Source organism: Balearica regulorum, chromosome 2 (genome assembly GCF_011004875.1).
Source record: "Balearica regulorum gibbericeps isolate bBalReg1 chromosome 2, bBalReg1.pri, whole genome shotgun sequence".
NCBI classification, from domain to species: domain Eukaryota; kingdom Metazoa; phylum Chordata; class Aves; order Gruiformes; family Gruidae; genus Balearica; species Balearica regulorum.
Window position 1 is genome coordinate 76,396,392 of NC_046185.1, and position 18,451 is coordinate 76,414,842.

The 18,451-nt window shown below is 37.3% G+C and overlaps 1 protein-coding gene across 14 annotated transcripts in view; it reads left to right on the forward strand.

Moving 5' to 3' along the window:
* Positions 1 to 18,451, forward strand: part of COBL (cordon-bleu WH2 repeat protein) — a 168,689-nt gene that overhangs the window by 60,475 nt on the left and 89,763 nt on the right. For 8 of the 14 annotated variants that reach the window (XM_075744727.1, XM_075744734.1, XM_075744728.1 and 5 more), the window contains 3 exons: positions 685 to 729; positions 3,138 to 3,232; positions 6,702 to 6,785. In XM_075744727.1, coding sequence (XP_075600842.1) covers positions 685 to 729; positions 3,138 to 3,232; positions 6,702 to 6,785 — 224 coding nt within the window. The remainder of the gene's footprint in view (positions 1 to 684; positions 730 to 3,137; positions 3,233 to 6,701; positions 6,786 to 18,451) is intronic. The other 6 variants (XM_075744733.1, XM_075744740.1, XM_075744732.1 and 3 more) reach the window with 3 other exon arrangements.

The window sequence follows — 18,451 nt, forward strand, 5'->3', positions numbered from 1 at the left end:
ATTTTTTTTTAACCTTTCATTATGATAAAATCCCCCTGATCCTGATTGTATTTCAGCCTTTTCTGCCTTCCTCTTTCTTACTCTGCACCTTGGTGTCTGATGAGAAGACTGGTAAATATAAATAAAATTTACAAAAGGTTTCCTTTGTTCCAGCAAATTCCTTCATCCTATGTTAGCATCTGTAATCTCCAAGAGGAATAATCCCATTGGTTTCAGTAGCAGTTGGTCTATGAATTGTGCAGAGCGGATGTGCAATCTTTTTAGTTATCAGAACAGACCAATTTTTAAAACACATTCCCACTAACAAGTAAGGCATCAGAGGTACTGAAAGCATAGGCTGTGCTGGTAAGAGCAGGTTCTAGGGAAAACTTGTGCTTGTCATTCCTTCCCTGAAACAGAAATACTAAGTGCTGAAGGATTATTAAAAGACAAGCTCTGCTGCCACCTGCTTGCGTAATTCGATTTAGCAGTTAAAGCAGCTTCACAAATGAATCTGGAATTAATACAAATGCAGCTACACTGCCTCTACTTGCAGCTCTGCATGTCTGTTGTTGGTCAACGTTTTTTTTCTGTAATGCTTAGGAAAACAAATACTAGGAGTAATTAATGAATATTGTGGCTTACAAGACAGTACTGAAACTTTAATATGTCTTCTCTTATCCTTTCATTGCGTGCCTTTTCCAGTTCCTCCATCAAAAACTCAGTCTGAACCTTCTCTGAACTATAGAGGTACTGTACAATGCTGCTGAGGGAAAACTGGCTTTCCCTTCACACGATGTTTAATGTGGGTTTGGTAGATGAATCTTTAAGAATGTCATGTAAAATGCTGTAGAGAAACAAACTATTGTTGATCTGTGTTGTGTTTTGCAAAGTGTTGTTTACATGTCTGTGCTTTTGGTCAGAACAAACACACTTCTGTGTATACTGCTTCAGTAATTCCATTAAAATGCCAGCAATTAACAAATCCTGTCATTGAGCTGTTCTGTGGTATAGCATGTTTCTATACAGATTCCAAGCCTTTTCAGGTTACCTAAAGCATGATATAGTTGAATTTCAGAAACACTAACATTTCAGAGGTCTTGAGTTCAAAATGTATTTATTAGCAAAGAGAGAATTTTTGAAATCTATGAGACCTTCTACTAATTTCAATGTATATCCAACAAAGTATTTTAATATCAAACCTATATGTGCATGTTGGATAACTGAATAAATGCTGATTTCTGAATTGCTATGGTAGGTGGGGTTTGATTAGATTACATTGGTGTTTCTGCTTCTAGTTAAACAGAAAATATGTGTATTTAGTATATCCTTTCCCCGCACTGAGTCTGTTATAATACATTGCTTTAATTAATTATCCTCAGGAAAGGTATGGTTGATTTCTAACTGGCTTTATTTCTTTGCATGACTAGTAAACACAACATAACCAAAATTAACTGTGGATAACTTTAAATTTTCAGGAAGGAGGGAAGTCCACTTCCAGTAGGTGACAGCTATCATCAAGTGAATCTTAGCTCATGGCCTGTTGCCTCTTGGCTTCACTAATGCCAGTACTTTTCCCCCTAATCTTCTGTCATTACTTATTGTACCTTCCTCATAATATAGAGAGAATATCTACTGTATTTATTTAAGAAAAATAGATACAGATTTATAAAGATTCCTTGTTGTTTTGAGATGATATGCTGTGTTTAAAATCCCAGTTTATTTGGATTATACAGTGTTTAATGGTAATGATGATGAGCTGTTACTGACATAGCTTATGCTAGCCTATCATCATTATTGTTCATAGTTGAAGACTGTGTGAGTGAGGGAATTATGATCCACATCTAGTTGCAGCCCAGCCCTGAGCAGCAAAACAAAAGTTTCTGGTGAATGAGCATGGGCAGTGTTTAGCATTTGAGGAAGGTATTAATTTATTACTGGATTTTTTTGCAGTGGAGTTGCAGCCTTTCTTAAGGATAGTTTCTCCCTGTTTTCCTCTGGGTTCACCGTCTTTACTTTTTCTACTGTGCTTTGAACTTCTGTATGTGCTTAACACCTTCTAACACTTGACATGGTTGATATGCAAAGTGATCTGTGTGAAAATGATGTGCTTTGTGTGAAATGCAAATCAGTTTACAGGAGTTCTGGGATGAGGGGGTTTTTGTGAAGTAAACCTTTATTTTGTGTCAACAAGTCATTTTGCATTTGCTTCTTAATTGTTATTAAGCAAATAAAGCAAATATTTATGAGAGAAAGCAATTTTTCTCTGTACATTGAACTTTCTGTGTGCTAGTGGGATACTCTGATGTGCTTGGAACTAGGGAGGAATCTTTATAGCATTATTCAGTGTCCATTTAAAAAAAGTGGGAGAGCTTTACAGTCTGTGTATTGAATGTCAAACCAATGGTTGTTCCCTGTAATGCATGACCTTATCATGTTGCTCATCCAGCTTGGCTAGCGTGGGGGAAATTGAAGGGGGAGTAAACGATCTGAGAATACATACAGTTCCTTAGCTGGTTCAAGGAGGACATGCATGTTTGAGCTCTTACAGCATCAAATGCATATAGACTTGCCTCTCTTCCCACCTGAAGTAAAAGCACCAAGGTGAGAAAAGATGAGCACAGCCAGCTGGTTTAAGTTTGAAGGAAAGCGCTTTTTCCAAGGGAAATGTCTCCTTCCTCTTCATGGAGCTTTATCCAAATCCACATTGAGAGTCTTTCCATTAACTTCACTGTGTTAAGTCAAGCCTGTGGATTGTTAAACATATTCACCATCATCTTTTTGAAAGTTTTGGGTTTTGGGTTTGGTTTTTTTTTAGATATTGCAGTACTCCATGAGTTTTAAGAGAGACATCTAACAAGCATTTCTAAAAACTAAGCAACTTGCTCATGTTTTACCTTTTAATAGGGACTACTAAATTGTGATTGAAAACTTACTGAAGTTTATTAAATTATTCCATTTGCCTCCATTAGATTTTGGAACAAACTCAGAACAAATAAAAGCTTGATGAAAAAGAAGGTGCAGGATCTGACAGATAATTCAGTTCGTAACATCTCTAGCCCATAAAAATACAGCATTAATTCAGCATGTTTTAAAATACTGATCTTTGGAATCTTTATTTGAGAAATGTAAAAAATATTCCATTATAATTGTTTCAGAACCACACCGAAAGGCTTCAATAAGCAATGATGCAATAGAAAAAGAAAAGACAAGACTTCTGGGATTGTTTAAAGCTGACAGAAGAAGCAGCAAGGTAAGTGTTCAGCAGGGTACTACCTCACTAAAAGAACTGTTTTCTTTCCAGATGTAGTATGTCTATGAGAGGTGGCGTTTGGGAGTGTTTTTGTTTGTTCTTTCTTTCTCTCTTTCCTTTTCTTTCCTTCTTTCATTTTCTCCCCTTCGCTCCTTCTCTCTTTTCTTCCTTCCTTCTTCCTTCCTTCTTCCTTCCTTCTTCCTTCCTAAAAGGAGTAATCTGTTAGTAGATGCATAAACTATGTTTAATCAGTGCAGCCTGATGGAAATATCAGCTGCTTATTGAAGGAGTCAGGCATGGTGACCATTTAAATTTTTTTTTTTTAAATGCTGTGGGTTCAGTAGGTGTTAACAAGGGGCAGTAGTTTTAAGCAATTTATGTCCACTTAATAGTGCTCAGATTACAAAATGTGTTTATGAAAGAACTGATGTAATATAGAACACATTAAGATACCAGGTAGAAGTGTCTTATTAAATCCTCTGTGCATGGGTGATAATCTGTTTTAAAGCATTTATATCTTTAGGAAGCTCTGTGCAGTCATGCTATTGCCATCTTCAAGTCTGTAAAACCAATGAATCAAGTGTAGAAGAAATAACTTCCAGTAATAAACTGAAGGATCAGTATCTGCTGAGGTGCATCTTAGGTGTTTTTAATCTTGAGTTGGAAAATTTAAAAAAGAAGTTTTCTATAAAATGATTTTCTTCTGTTGAGATGCCTTTATGAAAAATTTGTCATTCATTACAGAAATTAAATACAGAGAAACTTTCTAACTCAAGAACATATTAAAAATACTGGGCTTTCAACTTCATACATTTTCCATCTTTCGCTACAATTATCAGTGTTAACTGATTTTGATTATAACGTATTTAAAATTCTAGGATGTCAGAGAAAAATGGAATTTTCTTATGTCTAGTTTAAAAAGCCCTCCAAGGCTTTTGCAGTGAAATGATAAACTGTGCGTCTGATTAACTGGTAGTAAGAAACATGCTTGTTAGTGGACCGGTGTTGCACTTACCCTCCAGTCTTCTCAGTCATGTTTTTAAAACTGTGAAAGCTTTCCAAAATTTTTATTAGTTCTCTTCCCTTTTGATTATGATCAAATTTGGAGTGCTTTTGCTGGGCAATAGCTTTCTTTATGGACACTGGGAATTACTGTGTTGAAAAATCTGATGTGTCGTGGATGCTGAGCTATTCTTAACATCTTAGAGAGGACACATGGAAACTATTTTATGAGAGGAAGTCAGTCACTTTCAGAGTGTTTATCCTCTATAAGAAAATATTTCCTATTTAGAAGAGAACAAAAGCATAACAGGAGCAATAATACTGTATCTGCCTGGAAGAATCAAGTAAACAAGGGAGCTCAGCTTGAGCCTCTAGAGCACGCTGCGGGGCTATAGTTCCTCTGGAAGAGCCAAATATATTACAGCATGCAGCTTCTGCATTGTACTTTCTTCTGATTCCATTATCCTAAACTTTGGTATGAAGTGTGTGCGCCTGGAGTTCTAATTCCTGAAGCACCTCAAATTTAACTTGTAAAATATTTACACTTGCAACTTTAGAAAAAGTTGCTATGAAGCATCCCAATTCTGTGGTTACTGCAGTGGGTTTCACACAGCTGCGTTTGGAATGAGTGTCACAAGATTGCAAACTCCTCTCTTTTTTTTCTATTCTCTTCCTCGTGCTTGTTAATCAGAGAAGTAGAAGGTAATACTCTGAGGGTTTTTAAAATACAAATTTTAATAGATACTAAGGATATTGAGGATCAGTGAACGACTTACAAGTAGTATTTGACCTGGGAAAAAGTAGGAACTGTACAAACAAATACGAGAGATAGCTTCTAAATCTGAAGTAAAGTTATGTGTCTTTCTTGCTTCTAGTTCTGACAAGTTAATTGACTTTTCTTGGTCATTTCTTTATTGGACTTTTACTTTCAAATGGCAAATACTCTGTAGGAAAAGAAACTAAAACCACCACTTTGTTTAGTCCAGCAAGGAAGTCATTGTTGCCTTTTCAATACAAACCTCTAGGAGTTTGAACTCAAATAGACGGAAGAATTACTGAAAACTAAAGAATAGTGCAGCACACAGGAGCAAGCAGGTGTTAACTGGCCATAATACATCTGGGTTGGTATTGTGGAAGATTTCTAGCCAAAACAGCAGTGAAACTGCTGAACAGACTTAGTTAGCAGATTGAGGGCAAATTAATTACGTTCTTTTAAGAAAGGATTTGGTAGGTTTATGAAGGGATTATATGATGGGATGCCCTGTGATTTCAGGGCACTGGAATCAAAGGCCCAGAGTTCCTAAACTCTGCTCTTTATGGTTATTCTTACATTTTTACTTCTCCTCAAGACTTAAGTTGGTTCTGCTTATTTGTTACATTTTTTTCGTTGTTTGTGTTATGATTTGTAGTGATTCTCTGTGTGTGTATGTATTTGGTCATGCATATCCTGTATTTTAGAACTAGTTGATAGCAAGAATTACGCAGTCTTGCAGCAAGAGAGCTTCAGAGTTGCAGGCATTTATAAGGGGAAGGCAATTTCTTTTGCAAGGGAAGAGGAGCACTAGCCTGTGTTGCGAACTGTCCTGGATCAGGTGTCACTGCGTGTTACAGGCCTACGCTCAGATTTCCATGCCCACACACATGCTTTCTTTCTCAGCTAGCTCACTGAAAGCAATAATCATGGTATGACAACACACTAGATCTAACTTTTTGAAAAAACCCCACAACTTTCAGCTACATTAAAAACACTATGATGCAGAATGAAAGCAGGGTCCTATTCTCATGGTTAATACAAATTTGTTGAAAGTATTTCTTTGGTTAACTTTGTACAGGCAGGCTTAATGCCAGATCAGGTATCATCTTGTTCTCTCCATTCTAATTTTATGCTGGATCAGTTACTCTCTGTTCTCCTGCAGCTGGCATAAAAAACCATAAAGGTGGCATGAACTCCATATCTTTTTGATGTGAAATGTAGTCATGTGCCTGGGGCTAAATCCAGATCAAGTTGGCACTGCTAAGCAATCCAGTAGAGCAGAGGTTCCATGCAGACAGTCATGATATCTAGGCTTAAGGAGGGTATATGCTAGCACACAGAAACAGTCTCACATTGACAAGTGGCAGGGAAGAAGTTCTCTGCTTGTTCCCCTGTGTCTGTGGCATAGCAGAGACTTGCAATCTGCTCCCTGGTGCTACAGGATTTGCTTACTACCAGTTTTCCTCCTTGCCCAAGAATTGTTCTGTTTCTTAATAGTCTTGTTCTTAAATCTTTCTGCTAATGGATTTCTTAGGGCCTTGCCTACATCAGAGAAATTTTGCAGACTGCTTCAGAGTTTCTCAGCAATCAGGTCCAGCACTACTGAGACAGTTTGTCTTGGTACTGTGATGAGGTTTGATGCTTTGCTCTGGCATGTTTTTGCTGTTTTGTTTCCTTTGCTGGTGCTGTGTAGGATGCTTGTTTGTGTTGCAGACAGAAGAACACTTGAGGATGAACAGAGATTGTGGTGAGGAGGATGTTTTTAGTTCTGCATCTACAAGTGAAGGAAGCTTGGATGTAAGTACTAATGTAGCTTGTAGACGCTATTGCATTCCTATTAAATCCTTGAATAACCAGAAACCACTGCTATTCCTGATGCTTAGTCAAGTAGAAGTAGCTTACTTCTTAGCAGGCTTAGTTATGTGAGTGCACAGTTTGTGTATCTCAATGAAGTTAAAATGCAATGCACTCTTGTCAAAAAAAACTCACTAGCTTCACTATAAATAACGTTTCTTTCAAAGTTATATTCTAAGCATTTGTGAGCAAAAAGTGTTTTAACCAAGCACATAGGTGTTGTGACTGCAAGACACTGACAGTACAGCATGATGCAAGAGTATGTGTGCCGTATCAGTGACATTTAGAGGGGGCTTTATTGTTATGAAACCACACCTCTCATTTTTATCCCTTTACATGTCTTCTGCAGCATGACAGCATTCCATTTGTTTCTTAAGTAGCTTGTGGGTGGAGAGTAATTTTGTTTTAAATACTGGAAATAACAGAAAGGATTTTTAAGTACTTCAGTAGATTTTGGGGTACTAAAATTCTGTGAACCTCATTTAGAAAGGTTTTTTTTAAGTGCCTGACAGACTACTAAATTATGAGGTATCTAGGTATATAGGTATCTAATTAGGAAGTGTGAATCCTAAATATTTTTGTAAGACTGTTCTGGTGGATTAGTAATCATAATAAATGATGTGTCTTTTTGTTGCTTTTTTTAATTACTTGGCTTTTTGTTATCATATTTTCAAAACTTGGAGAAGACTCTGTTGATGACATGACAGGTGAGGTTCAGCTCTGAATCCTCCTTTCACAAACAGGTATGTGGAAAAGGAGTGCTGATCCACAAAATGTACAGGTCCCTAGCCACAGAGGAGGGTGACAGAAAATTGTGGGAAAAAATGGAGGAGTGAGAGAACAAATCCCAGATAGAAAGGATAATACAAAAGAAGTCTGAAAGGAGAAATAGATGGAGAAGTGATTGGCTGTGAGGTTAAAAAATATCTAACTCTGCAAATCTGTGAAAACTTCATAATGAAATAGTACTGAAACAGGAAGGCTGCTTATGACACTAAAAATTTGGGTAACACTGTAAAGATGAATGTTTTAGTGACAGAGCTCTATTAATATTAGGTTCTAGAAGAGGGTGTTGTGAGTAACAGAAATATACTAGGTAAAAGTGTAGAAAAACCATCACAAGCTCTGCCAAGATAAATTCTTGTGGTTTGTATTCACTGCCATTATACATTAATCTCAATATCTTGATACTCAAGTACTAGGAAAGGAGGAGGAGGAAGAAGAGGGATTCCAAGTGAGGCTATGAGGGTACTTCAGATACTCTGAACTATCTTTTACACTAGTGTGTGGTGCTTTTCTCAGAAGAGAGACATCTCTTAATTTATTTTTGTAGGGAATATTACGGGGCAAATCATAAACGAAGATCTTTTTTTTTCCTTTGACATTGATGAAAAAAAGTTTTCAAAACTATCTTGGACATGTAACTTTGTCTTCTAAAGGCTCAGGTGATAGGGAGCAAAAGGATCTTGAGGTAAAAAATGTTTTATTTGTATTCAGTTACATGAACATGCCAGGGATTTATTTTTTTCCCTTTCCTCTTAAGAGCAATTAATCTTCAAGAACAATGTAGCCATTGTTCAGTGTTTACATCTTTCACTTCTGACTTGACACCTGTATTTGTATGAGCACCGATCCTGCTAAGCCATAAGTAAATACTTAAATGAATGTATTGACATAGTTTCATTTAATTCAGTACTATTCTGTTAAAGCTTGCAGAAGATGTATAAAATAAGTCTAACAGATCCACTCCGCAGCACAGAAGGTCCATCCTTTGAACAGGTTAGATGGGCTTCAAGAACAAGGTCAACAATTGTGACGTCTTAGGTGAAAAATTCTAAGATACTATAAACTTGGCATAGATGGTTGATGTAGATATATTAGCTTATGATAAAATTCAAGTGGAAACACCAGTGAAAGCACTTTATAATTTTTAAAATTCAGCTTAAGAGTTCCTTATGGGCTAGTCTTTGAGACCGTCGATCATTGCGACTAGTTCTTTATTCCATTTGCTCAAAGATATCCTCTCCAGTGGAACTGAGTATCCTTATTCAAAATAAGTGTTATCTTACTTAGTAATGTATGTGAAATACACGTTTAGAGCTCATTATATAGAAGTTTCATTGAGCTGAGATAGGACTTTTGGCAAAATGTCATCCAGTAGAGGCTTCCTGTTTTGCAGTTTCCTCAAGTCTACTTTCTGTTACTGTTTTGGGTCATTTTGAAAGTAGTTTGTATTTCTGTGTGAGCATCAAAGCCAGAGTTTCAGATTTATTTCTGAAAGGAAAATAATTTACCATTGCCTTTAGCATAGTGCCAGGAGATGCGCTGGCTACATCAAGAGAATTTTTCTTGCCTATAGGGAAATAGGCAACTCATGAAGTAATACTGAAGTAAGGACATGAACTTCAGTATGTTTACTTTAAATCCTTTTCTCCCCATTATGTGATGGTCATGTGCAATGAATTGTAGAAAAAGTAATGAATCTATTCTGGGTATTGATTGGGTTTTATTGAAAAATGGGCAATATGAAGGAATGGAATAAAGGTGCAAGAAATAAGAGATCCTTTGTATTTATTCAAGCACAAGTTATATTCACTTTTTAACCACCAAACCATTCTCAGTGCCATATTTATGTAATTGTTATTGCAATTATTGATGCTTCTAAAAATACTTTAAATTGTTGATGAGGAAGCGGATTTTCAAAGTCAAGATGGGAAAGTCAACACTTATGCTTGAGGTGAAAGGACATTTGTTCACAGTATCAGCAAAAATAAAGGCGAAAAAAGAAGAGTTAGTTAACACCTTAGAGAGAGAGTGCAAAAATACAAGAAAAGAATTCTCCATGACAATCCTCAGAGTGCAGCAGTTCATTATACCACACATCAGTAAAGGATCTGAAATCTAATGATGTATTGCAAATGAAGCAGAAAGCATTTCCCTTAACCTGTTCCAGTTTTTTGCCAAGCAGATGAACTTTATATCTGGGTTCACTTTTCACAAATCAAATGCTATTGAAATACACATAAAATAAAATAAAATAAAATACAAATAAAGCAATTGGAAATTGCAGCACGGTTAACTGTATTCCACTTTTTGTATGCCAAAGACAGACAGTCAGAGCTGGAATTTAGAACAGCTGGGGGAAAAAAGGGAGTTTAAGTCATCTCTGCCGCTTGGTGTCACTGTCCTCAAATAAACAGTTGATCAAAATGAAACCCGATATTTGGAACGCAGTACTAAAATTAGCTGTTTTTATTTTTGAGGCCTTCGTGTTTTCAATAAATCAAAAGCAAAAAAACACATCCCAAGTGCTGAATGACGTGTATCTCTGATGTGGAATTTGTTTATGTAATAAAACAGCTTGGGAAAAAAATATTTAGAAGTACAGCCAGGGACACTTATCAGAGGATTCTAAACTTCAGGACAAAGTCTTATCACACAAGGTTTCTCTAGTTCAAACAGGGCTTCAGTAGAGCAATGTTAGAGGATTTTCATCAGGACCATTGTTAAAAAAATCTAGTCTTTGGTGGATGTCTGAGTACAGGTGTTATTCAAAACTAGTGAACCTAAATGAAGCAGATAGTCCAGTAGTTCCCTGCTTAATCAGTCTGTCATGCCTATTATATACATGTTCATGAAGAAAACTATCGGGGGAAAAACAATGTTGTTTTAAATTCCAAACAGTTACTACTTACATTTAGGATATGTGGGTTGGTTTTTTTTTTTATTTCATAGTACCTGTATAATTGCAAGATCATGTTCCAGAAGAAAAATACTGTGCTAATGTTTGAAAAAAAAAAAAAGTCATCAGGATTTCTAGTGCATTAATAACCTTGGCAGTCAGTTCTTAAATGATGGGAACAGCTATTTTCCCTATACAGGCTTTTAAAAAAATCCATTATTTACTTTTTAGGGCCTTGTTTGTTCTTAATGTGCTATAACTTTTATGCCCTCGTTGATGGCAGGAGTTATATCATTCATGATAGGCTTTCCCGCTTCAGAAGTGGTTGGAGGAAGGATTAAGTACAGTTATGAAAAAATAATTGGAAATGTGATTTCTCTTCAACCATGTGAGGTCCCAGGTGATCAGTTAATACCATCTACTGTCAAGGATTTCACCTCACGTGGCCAGGCACTGTTTAAGGCAGTAGGAATGAGAGTACTGCCCATGTCATCTAAATGGAAGTTAACAGCTATCTACTTTTATTATTTCCTTGTGTCTGGCAAACACATTGACTTTAAATTCCTGTTCTCATGTTCTTGCTTCTTGGCCTCCTGGCAATGCTTAGGATGATGTTGGTTACATGTGTTTATTTGTACTAGCAGGGTCAAATCCTGGGATAGTTCTGTTGCATTTTATACAGTTAGAGCTGTCTGTGTACACTGACAAAGGAATAGGTTGTGATCTTGCCTTGGAACGATTATACTTAGTATGATCTTGTTTGCAGAACCTAAGACTCAACAAACTGCGTATGGAGAGTTGTCTAAATAGTACAGCAGACTGGTCTGTCCCAACCAATCTTCTGTTACAGAGTGCCTGTAAGCCACAGTTAGATACCAGAGGATGACACTAGAGAAGATACAGTATAGTTACAAATCTTTAAATTTATGCAATTGTTTACATGATTAGACAAAAAATAGATTTATTAAATACTGGATATCTCAGGTTAAGGTTTACCATTACAGTAGAGTTAATTTTATTTTTATATCCTGTGATACTCTCTGCAAAAAAAAAAAAATCATTTTATTGTTATCTTTCCTTGGTAAGAAGAAGGATTTGCCAGAGCCAACTGGCTTGTAACTGGCATTCAGAGAATTCAAATAGGTAGCAAAGATGACAACAATCAACTTTCTTTCTCCTTGTCTGCTGAGGGCAGGACAAGAAGTAATGTGCTTTATATATAGCAGTGAAAATTTAACTTAGATATCAGCGGGAAAAAAACCTGACTACATGGAAGTTTCACAAGGGGCAGGTTATTAAAGAGGCTCTGAAATCTTTGTCATCAGCTAAAGATTCAATCTGTAAAACCTCCAAAAACGTCTAGAGGATGAGCTACACATACTTGATTCTGTCTTGGAGCAAAGGGGTAGATCAGGTGGACCGTGGAGATGCCTTTCAGCCAGATTGTGGCTGCTGAAGAGATGCAGCTGTACCCACCTCCTTTTGTGGTGTGCACTTACAGGATATTATCTTTGTTCACGTGAATCATAGATACTTTTTTATAATATAGTATCTTCAGAATTTTCTTACAGTCTGTGATAAGAGAAGGCAAGAGCTTGAAACAGTGTCTGCTTGCCACCAGACTTCAAGTTCTTGCAAAGCGTGGTGTTGCTAGACCTCTTCAAAGAAGAGGTCCTTGGAGTTAGTGTAGAAAAAAATTAAAAAAAAAAAAATAAAAAATCTCAGAACCAGCTGAACTACTCTGGCTCAAAAAAAAAAAAAAAATAGCCTGAGGCAGACACCTGGAATGGAAAGTCTCAGCATCTATGGTTAAAGCATGGTAAAGTTACAAGCTATTAAAAACAGTATCTGGTGAAGAGACACGTCGGCTGACCCCTGTTCTGTCTGCGCTGCTTAGGTTGTACTACCACAGGATTGCCAACTCCATGCATTCAAAAATCACTTGTCAGCTCTTGCCCTCACCACACAAAAGTGGCTGAAGATCATGAGATTTGAAAACAAATAATGTAGGGTGGACTTCCCTTCCCTCCATTTGGCTTCTGAGCGCTAGGTTTGTAGAGGTCACATTTCTAAGCATTTTTTTGTGACCATGAAGCTTTTATTAAAAACAAAGTATTATCACATAATCATTGGTTGCCAGAACCTGCATTGTTATACAAAACTGTATGGTTCATAGTAAAATCTTCACAACACATTGCATTCAGGTTGTTGCTTTTAAAAAGACGGCTTGGAAACAGCAGTACCTGCAGTGTTTTTTGCAGGGTGTTTTGAAGGAAATAATCTCAAGAAATGTTCTGAGATGAGCAGAGGGAAATGGATCAAGTCAAATCAAAAGGACTTGAGTAGGGCCATATCTATGAAAGGAACTGGGCACAACTATGCCTGGCAGTGCATGTTTTAAATACCCGGCAGTGCGGGATTCTGTTGGACACTGGATCTAAGCATCCCAGAGTCAGACTTCCCAAGTTTTGAAGCCACTGAAATCTGCACAGCAGGAGATGCACGTTAAACTCTGCCCACCTTCTGTATCTGCGATGTGCCTCACTCAGGATTGAAACCTTGAGTAGGCTGCTAGATTTAGCTATTTAAAGCTTTTCCTCTAAAAGTTTGCCACCTACCACCGTTAGCCAAAATGTGAGCGCGCCAAGTTCAGTTCCCTTCTCTGCCTTTAGAGATACCAGCCAATCTTCTATCTCTCTCAGGACCATTATTGAGAGAATTATTTCGTCCTTTGCAAAGAAAACCAAAATACTTGCTGGGCTGGAGAATGCCTGGAACAAAGCTGTGAGGTATTCTTGATGTGGGAAGCGCCCTTCTGTAAAAACACCCAAATACGCAGTGACTCAGAAAGAGAGAGCAAGAGCAAGCTTAACTATTCAGACCAGTAACGAAATAACTTAAGTGGGGTGGCAGCTCTGGGTTCCAGTGCCAGCGCCAGAGATGTTTTTCTATGTTTTATGCTAAGCAGATGTTAGATCCAGCAAATAAGCAGTCACTGAAGCTAGAACTGGAGGAACCAAATGGCTGTTGCTCCCTGCCCATGTGAGTGCCCTAATCTCAGTCTCTTTCTAGCTAAATTCATATTCATGTCCTTGAACAGAGAATAATCTGACTCTGCACATGAGAGGGGAAAGTTTGTTTTTTCTCAGCTAGAAGAAGGTTTTAAACCTGAATTTACCATATTCTTACCGAATAATTGAACTTGGGGCAGAGGGAAGGACAAGACAGGAGAGGAATACCATAGCTGCAGTTACGTTTTTTGTGGAGCCAGGTTTCTTTGTTGTGCTTGAAGTGCACCTATTGGATCAAGCCCCTTGGCTGATGAAGATGGAGAGATTTGCCAATTTTATGGATCCTGATGGAGTTTAGGCAGGAGGTTAGAAGCATAGTTTCTCAGCAGTTTTCATGCTCAGCACACCCAGAAACAATTCAGGCACCAAAATGGGAGTAAGCACATCCGAAGGGTATGTGTCAGGCTTATTGAAGGGAAAGCACAAAGGGTGTGAGTTAGGGAAGCCCAAGCTAAGAAGAGCATGGTAAGTTAGGCTAGCGTGAGGCAATTCAGCTTGCAGACCTGGGCTGCATGGCATCGTTCTCTATACTGTGGATGTACCCAGTCGGTCTGGAGTAAGTTGGCTCAGATATCTCCCTCGGATGTTTAATTAAGACCTGGTGACACACCCTTAACCACCCAAATCCTTTTATGTCTGATTCATCTTTTGTTACTGATTTCACTGAAAAGTTCTGAAGTTAACTCACTGGAAAAAATAGAATAAAGCAGCAGCTAATAAGACCAATGGCTTTTAATTTGCATTAATAAAAGGACATTAAAAAAAACCCAAAGACAAACTTAAATTCCATTTGAGATTTTTTTCTAGTGACATCTCAACCACTCAGGCTTTGCTTCCTTGGTATTTAATATTACCAGAGCCCCTTAATAGTGTATAATAGCCTTGTAATTGATATTCAGTCATAATTTATTCAGCATATTGTTCTCAGTGTAACTGGCAAGCATGCAGTGGTGTGGAAGATACAACTTTTAAAAAAAAAGTTTATCCCAGGATCAGGCTTTTTTGCAATTGGATAAGCAGAGTTGTAGTTCCTTAAAAAGTCTTTCACATATTTCTGTGTACATAAAATGCTTTTTGTGTTTAAGTTTGGGATAGTCTGGGAGTGAGTCAGGGAATTATTAATTCCACTGCAAAGTACATTTCTGTTTGATTTAATGATGGATATCCAAATATCTCTTGCAAAGCTTTCCAAATATAACTACTGTAATGAAAGGATTAGTGTGTATTTATGCCAATGCCCTTTACTAGATGAAATCAGAAATGGCTAATTGTTTGTCATCAACTCCATATTTCTAATATACAATGGAATTTTTTTTTCAGACAGTAACACCTGGTTTTGTAGTGGCATAATCTGAATCACATGTAACCATAGATTTATTATATTAGTCTAAAATATCCTATTAGCATATGTAGATTTTAGATACAGTGAAGATTTTCAACACCAGTTAAGGTATAATTTCTTTTCTTTTGCAAACAATTTCTGAGGCATGAGCGTTAATAGGATTTGGTTCTTTTCCAGCCTCTTCTGTGGATGGTGAAGACTCGATTTCATTAAAAGTAGTTGCAAACAATAACATTTCTTTTAATTAGATGATCTCATGATTTCCACACGTATTTGTTCTGTGCATTATTGTTCGTTGGCAAAACTGAGCTGCTTGGTAGCGTGTGAAACCGTATGTCTCAATAATATCTTATGGCAGGTGAGGGAGGATTTGCAAAACAACATTTGCTGACAGGACACAATGCGTTTTACTTTGATGGGGAAGTTTTCCTAAGTGAACTTTATGGCTTAGTTCTCTCATGCAAAGTCAAACCTACGTGAAGCTTAGCGGACCTCACAGGTCTCCCTTGAACTCAAAGAGGCGTTGTGTGTATGAAGCAAAGACCAGATAGCACTAAGTACTCTGTGTGCTGCTGAATTGTTCATCACTACAAAAAGAGACCTTCTAATGCCTGTAGTCTTTGGAGCTGTTTCACATTCTTTCTTCTTTTTTAATAAACAACTGCTAAATTAGGTTTTGTTGCTCTTTACATGCAGCTGCAATACTGATCTTCCTCTTTCAGCTTAGCAGAAATGATTACAAATAATTTCAGACATTGCCTTTTCTCTTACTCTCCAGTGTTTAATATTTCATTTGAATTCTCAGCAGTGTTTTGGGACACAAGCTGAAGAGGGGAAATAGCGTGACAAATAGCAGTCAGTCTTTTTAAAGACTTTTACAAGAGCATGAAGTCGTAATTTCTTAATTTTTTTTTTTATATAATTTACACTTTGAAGCAAATCTCAAAATACTTGAGGGATCTAAGGAAATTATTTCTGGTTTTATAAACGGTCAGCTGGAAGGCCAGAAGAGAAAGCAGATCAAGGCAAATAGCAAGACCACAGAGTTCTCAAATGGGTGAGCAGCTGTAGGCATAGGAATTGGACCCACTGACTTTTTCAGTGTCATACCAAGCACTTGTTTAAGTGTTTTGCTGGTTCAGTACCTCGGTGACCTCGTGAGAGCCAGGTGCGACCAATGTCTAGGACATGACCTGTGTAGGCAGTCTCTGAAGTATACTGACATAATGAGATGGAGAGATAACCGGTAGATTTATGATTGTTGGTGTTTGGTTCCCCCACAACCCTCTCCTCTGATTATAACATTTTCTTCTTTTCATCCCAGCAAATGCTCAGGTACACATCTTGATTTTGATCTCTCCCAGTTTCAGCACGGAGATGGTGTGATTTCATTGACTCTAAATGGAGTTTGTTCTGATTTAGTGTTGTTTGCATAGGACAAGAGTCAGGCCAGTAAAGTGCACGGTGGAGGTTTGCCTTGTAAAAACCTAATGGCAATGGATTTGACAGAAGGGGGAAGGGAAGAAGAAACATTTAAGACTATTTATTAATCAAGAATTCCAGCAGTGAGGGTTTTCTTGCCTTGATTCTGGCAAATGTACAGATGAGAGATACTGTGCAGAGACCATTTCTGCACAAACAGAGAAAGCCCTTCAAATGTAAACATTTGAGCAGCTGGCATGGGAGATTAGTGCAGCAGCAGTGGGAGGGGGGTAATAGTGGATAGTGGTGCTGTCTAAATTTAACAAACGTTAAACAAGGTCCTTGTTCTAGTTTAAGGGTTACAGGTCAGAAAGACAATATCAACTAAAAATACTGGCAATTGTACAAGTCAGTTAAAGTCTTTAACTAGTATTTAATTAAAAGGAACTTGCCTTTCCAAAGTTGTGACACCTTCCTCCCACCACCACTAAAAATAAAAAAAGGGGATTTTGGGAGAAAATATTCTGTGCAACATGTTTGAATTAAGAAAAAAACACTTTATCCTCTATCTATGGAAAGGCAGCGCTTTGAGACTTAATGTTTTTGCTTTGGATTGTGAACTGTCTTAATATATTGTTCTACTTTTAATTTCCGGTGGTTGAATATTATATCAAAGGAAAGCATCATGCCAAGGGTGAAAGTAGTGTAGGCTGTCCTAGCTTTGTAGACATGTGTCCATATGATGTTTAACATCATCTGGGGGGGGTTATGTTTTGTTTTTTTAAAACCTCACCAAATAGTTACACAACTAGGCTTCGCATCAGGATATCTGATCATGCATTGAGTTTTTTGGATTTTGGTTTTTAACTTGTGTTTTGATCACACTTTTAAAACAACTTCTTGCCTATTGGTTGTGATCCGATTCACATGTGTTTTGTTGCAGGTGCTTTACTTTCTTCATTTCTTTAGCAGTAGAGACTAAAGTATGGGTATCTGGAGCCAAATTTTATGTTTAAAAAATCAGAGCTATGCTTTCTGTGCTGGCATTGTTACGATTTTCATTGAGTTTGAAAGTATACTGAAGAAAAAGATTTCCTGGAGAAATTACAGCAGCAGCATAGTTTAGAACATTACTGTCTTTTGGCATCGTAGTTAGAGCGATCATTGGAGACTTGATGTAGAACTCACTAGAGCCAGTGGAAAAATTCCTGCTGGCTTCAACTGGCTTTGGACCATGTCCTGTATGAGTTGTTAGCCATTATCTACACTAGGCCATTTAAAAATCATTCTTTCTTGTCCTACTTGAGGTTTTCTTTTGCATGGACAAAGTTCTTGTGATACTTTCACTATCATGTTTGAAAACATAAGACCTTCGTTCCTTTTCGATGGACAGCTGACAGATATACTCCTTGAAGTTGTTTAATTTATAGAGCATTTTCTCACTGGGGAAGGAGAAAACCCCAAAGTAAACGTGTTCAGTCTTGTAGAAGATGAATTGCAAATAGCGGCAAAGGAAGGGAGTGGTTTTCACCAACCAATAATTTGTTGCAAAGGCAAGTTTTTCTTTTTTATCTGAAGCAGTGCATAGCCAGAGAAGTAAGTAGAATTCTCAGCACTCTTTGCCCTGTTTAAGATGTAATTCTGCCAGTTAAAGCCCAAGTGTAGGTATATGTTCTATCTATTTCCACAGTTTGTAACTTCAGTGTCAGTTAAATTTGGAACTGAGCTTGAAGTTTCTGCCACAGCTCTTCAGTGGGGAGTGCCCTCCAATGCATTGGAATACTCCAGTCAGCAGGAATAAATAGATCGGAGAGCTGTGATTTCTTAGTATTTCATACTAAATTCACAAAGGAAACAAGGCTATACACAGTGGGAAAATTAATTTATTAGGAATAACAAACATTCACAAGTGAAGCTCTGGTATCCTAAGGACATAGTACTGAATTTTTAGACTTGGAGAAATGTAAGTGGCTATAGTATACTGCAAAGGAAGATAAAAAAATGAAATTACATATATTTTTTTTTATATATATATATATATAAAAATAAAGTGGTAAAAGGCTGAAGTAGCTTGGGCTCCAGCACAGCTGTA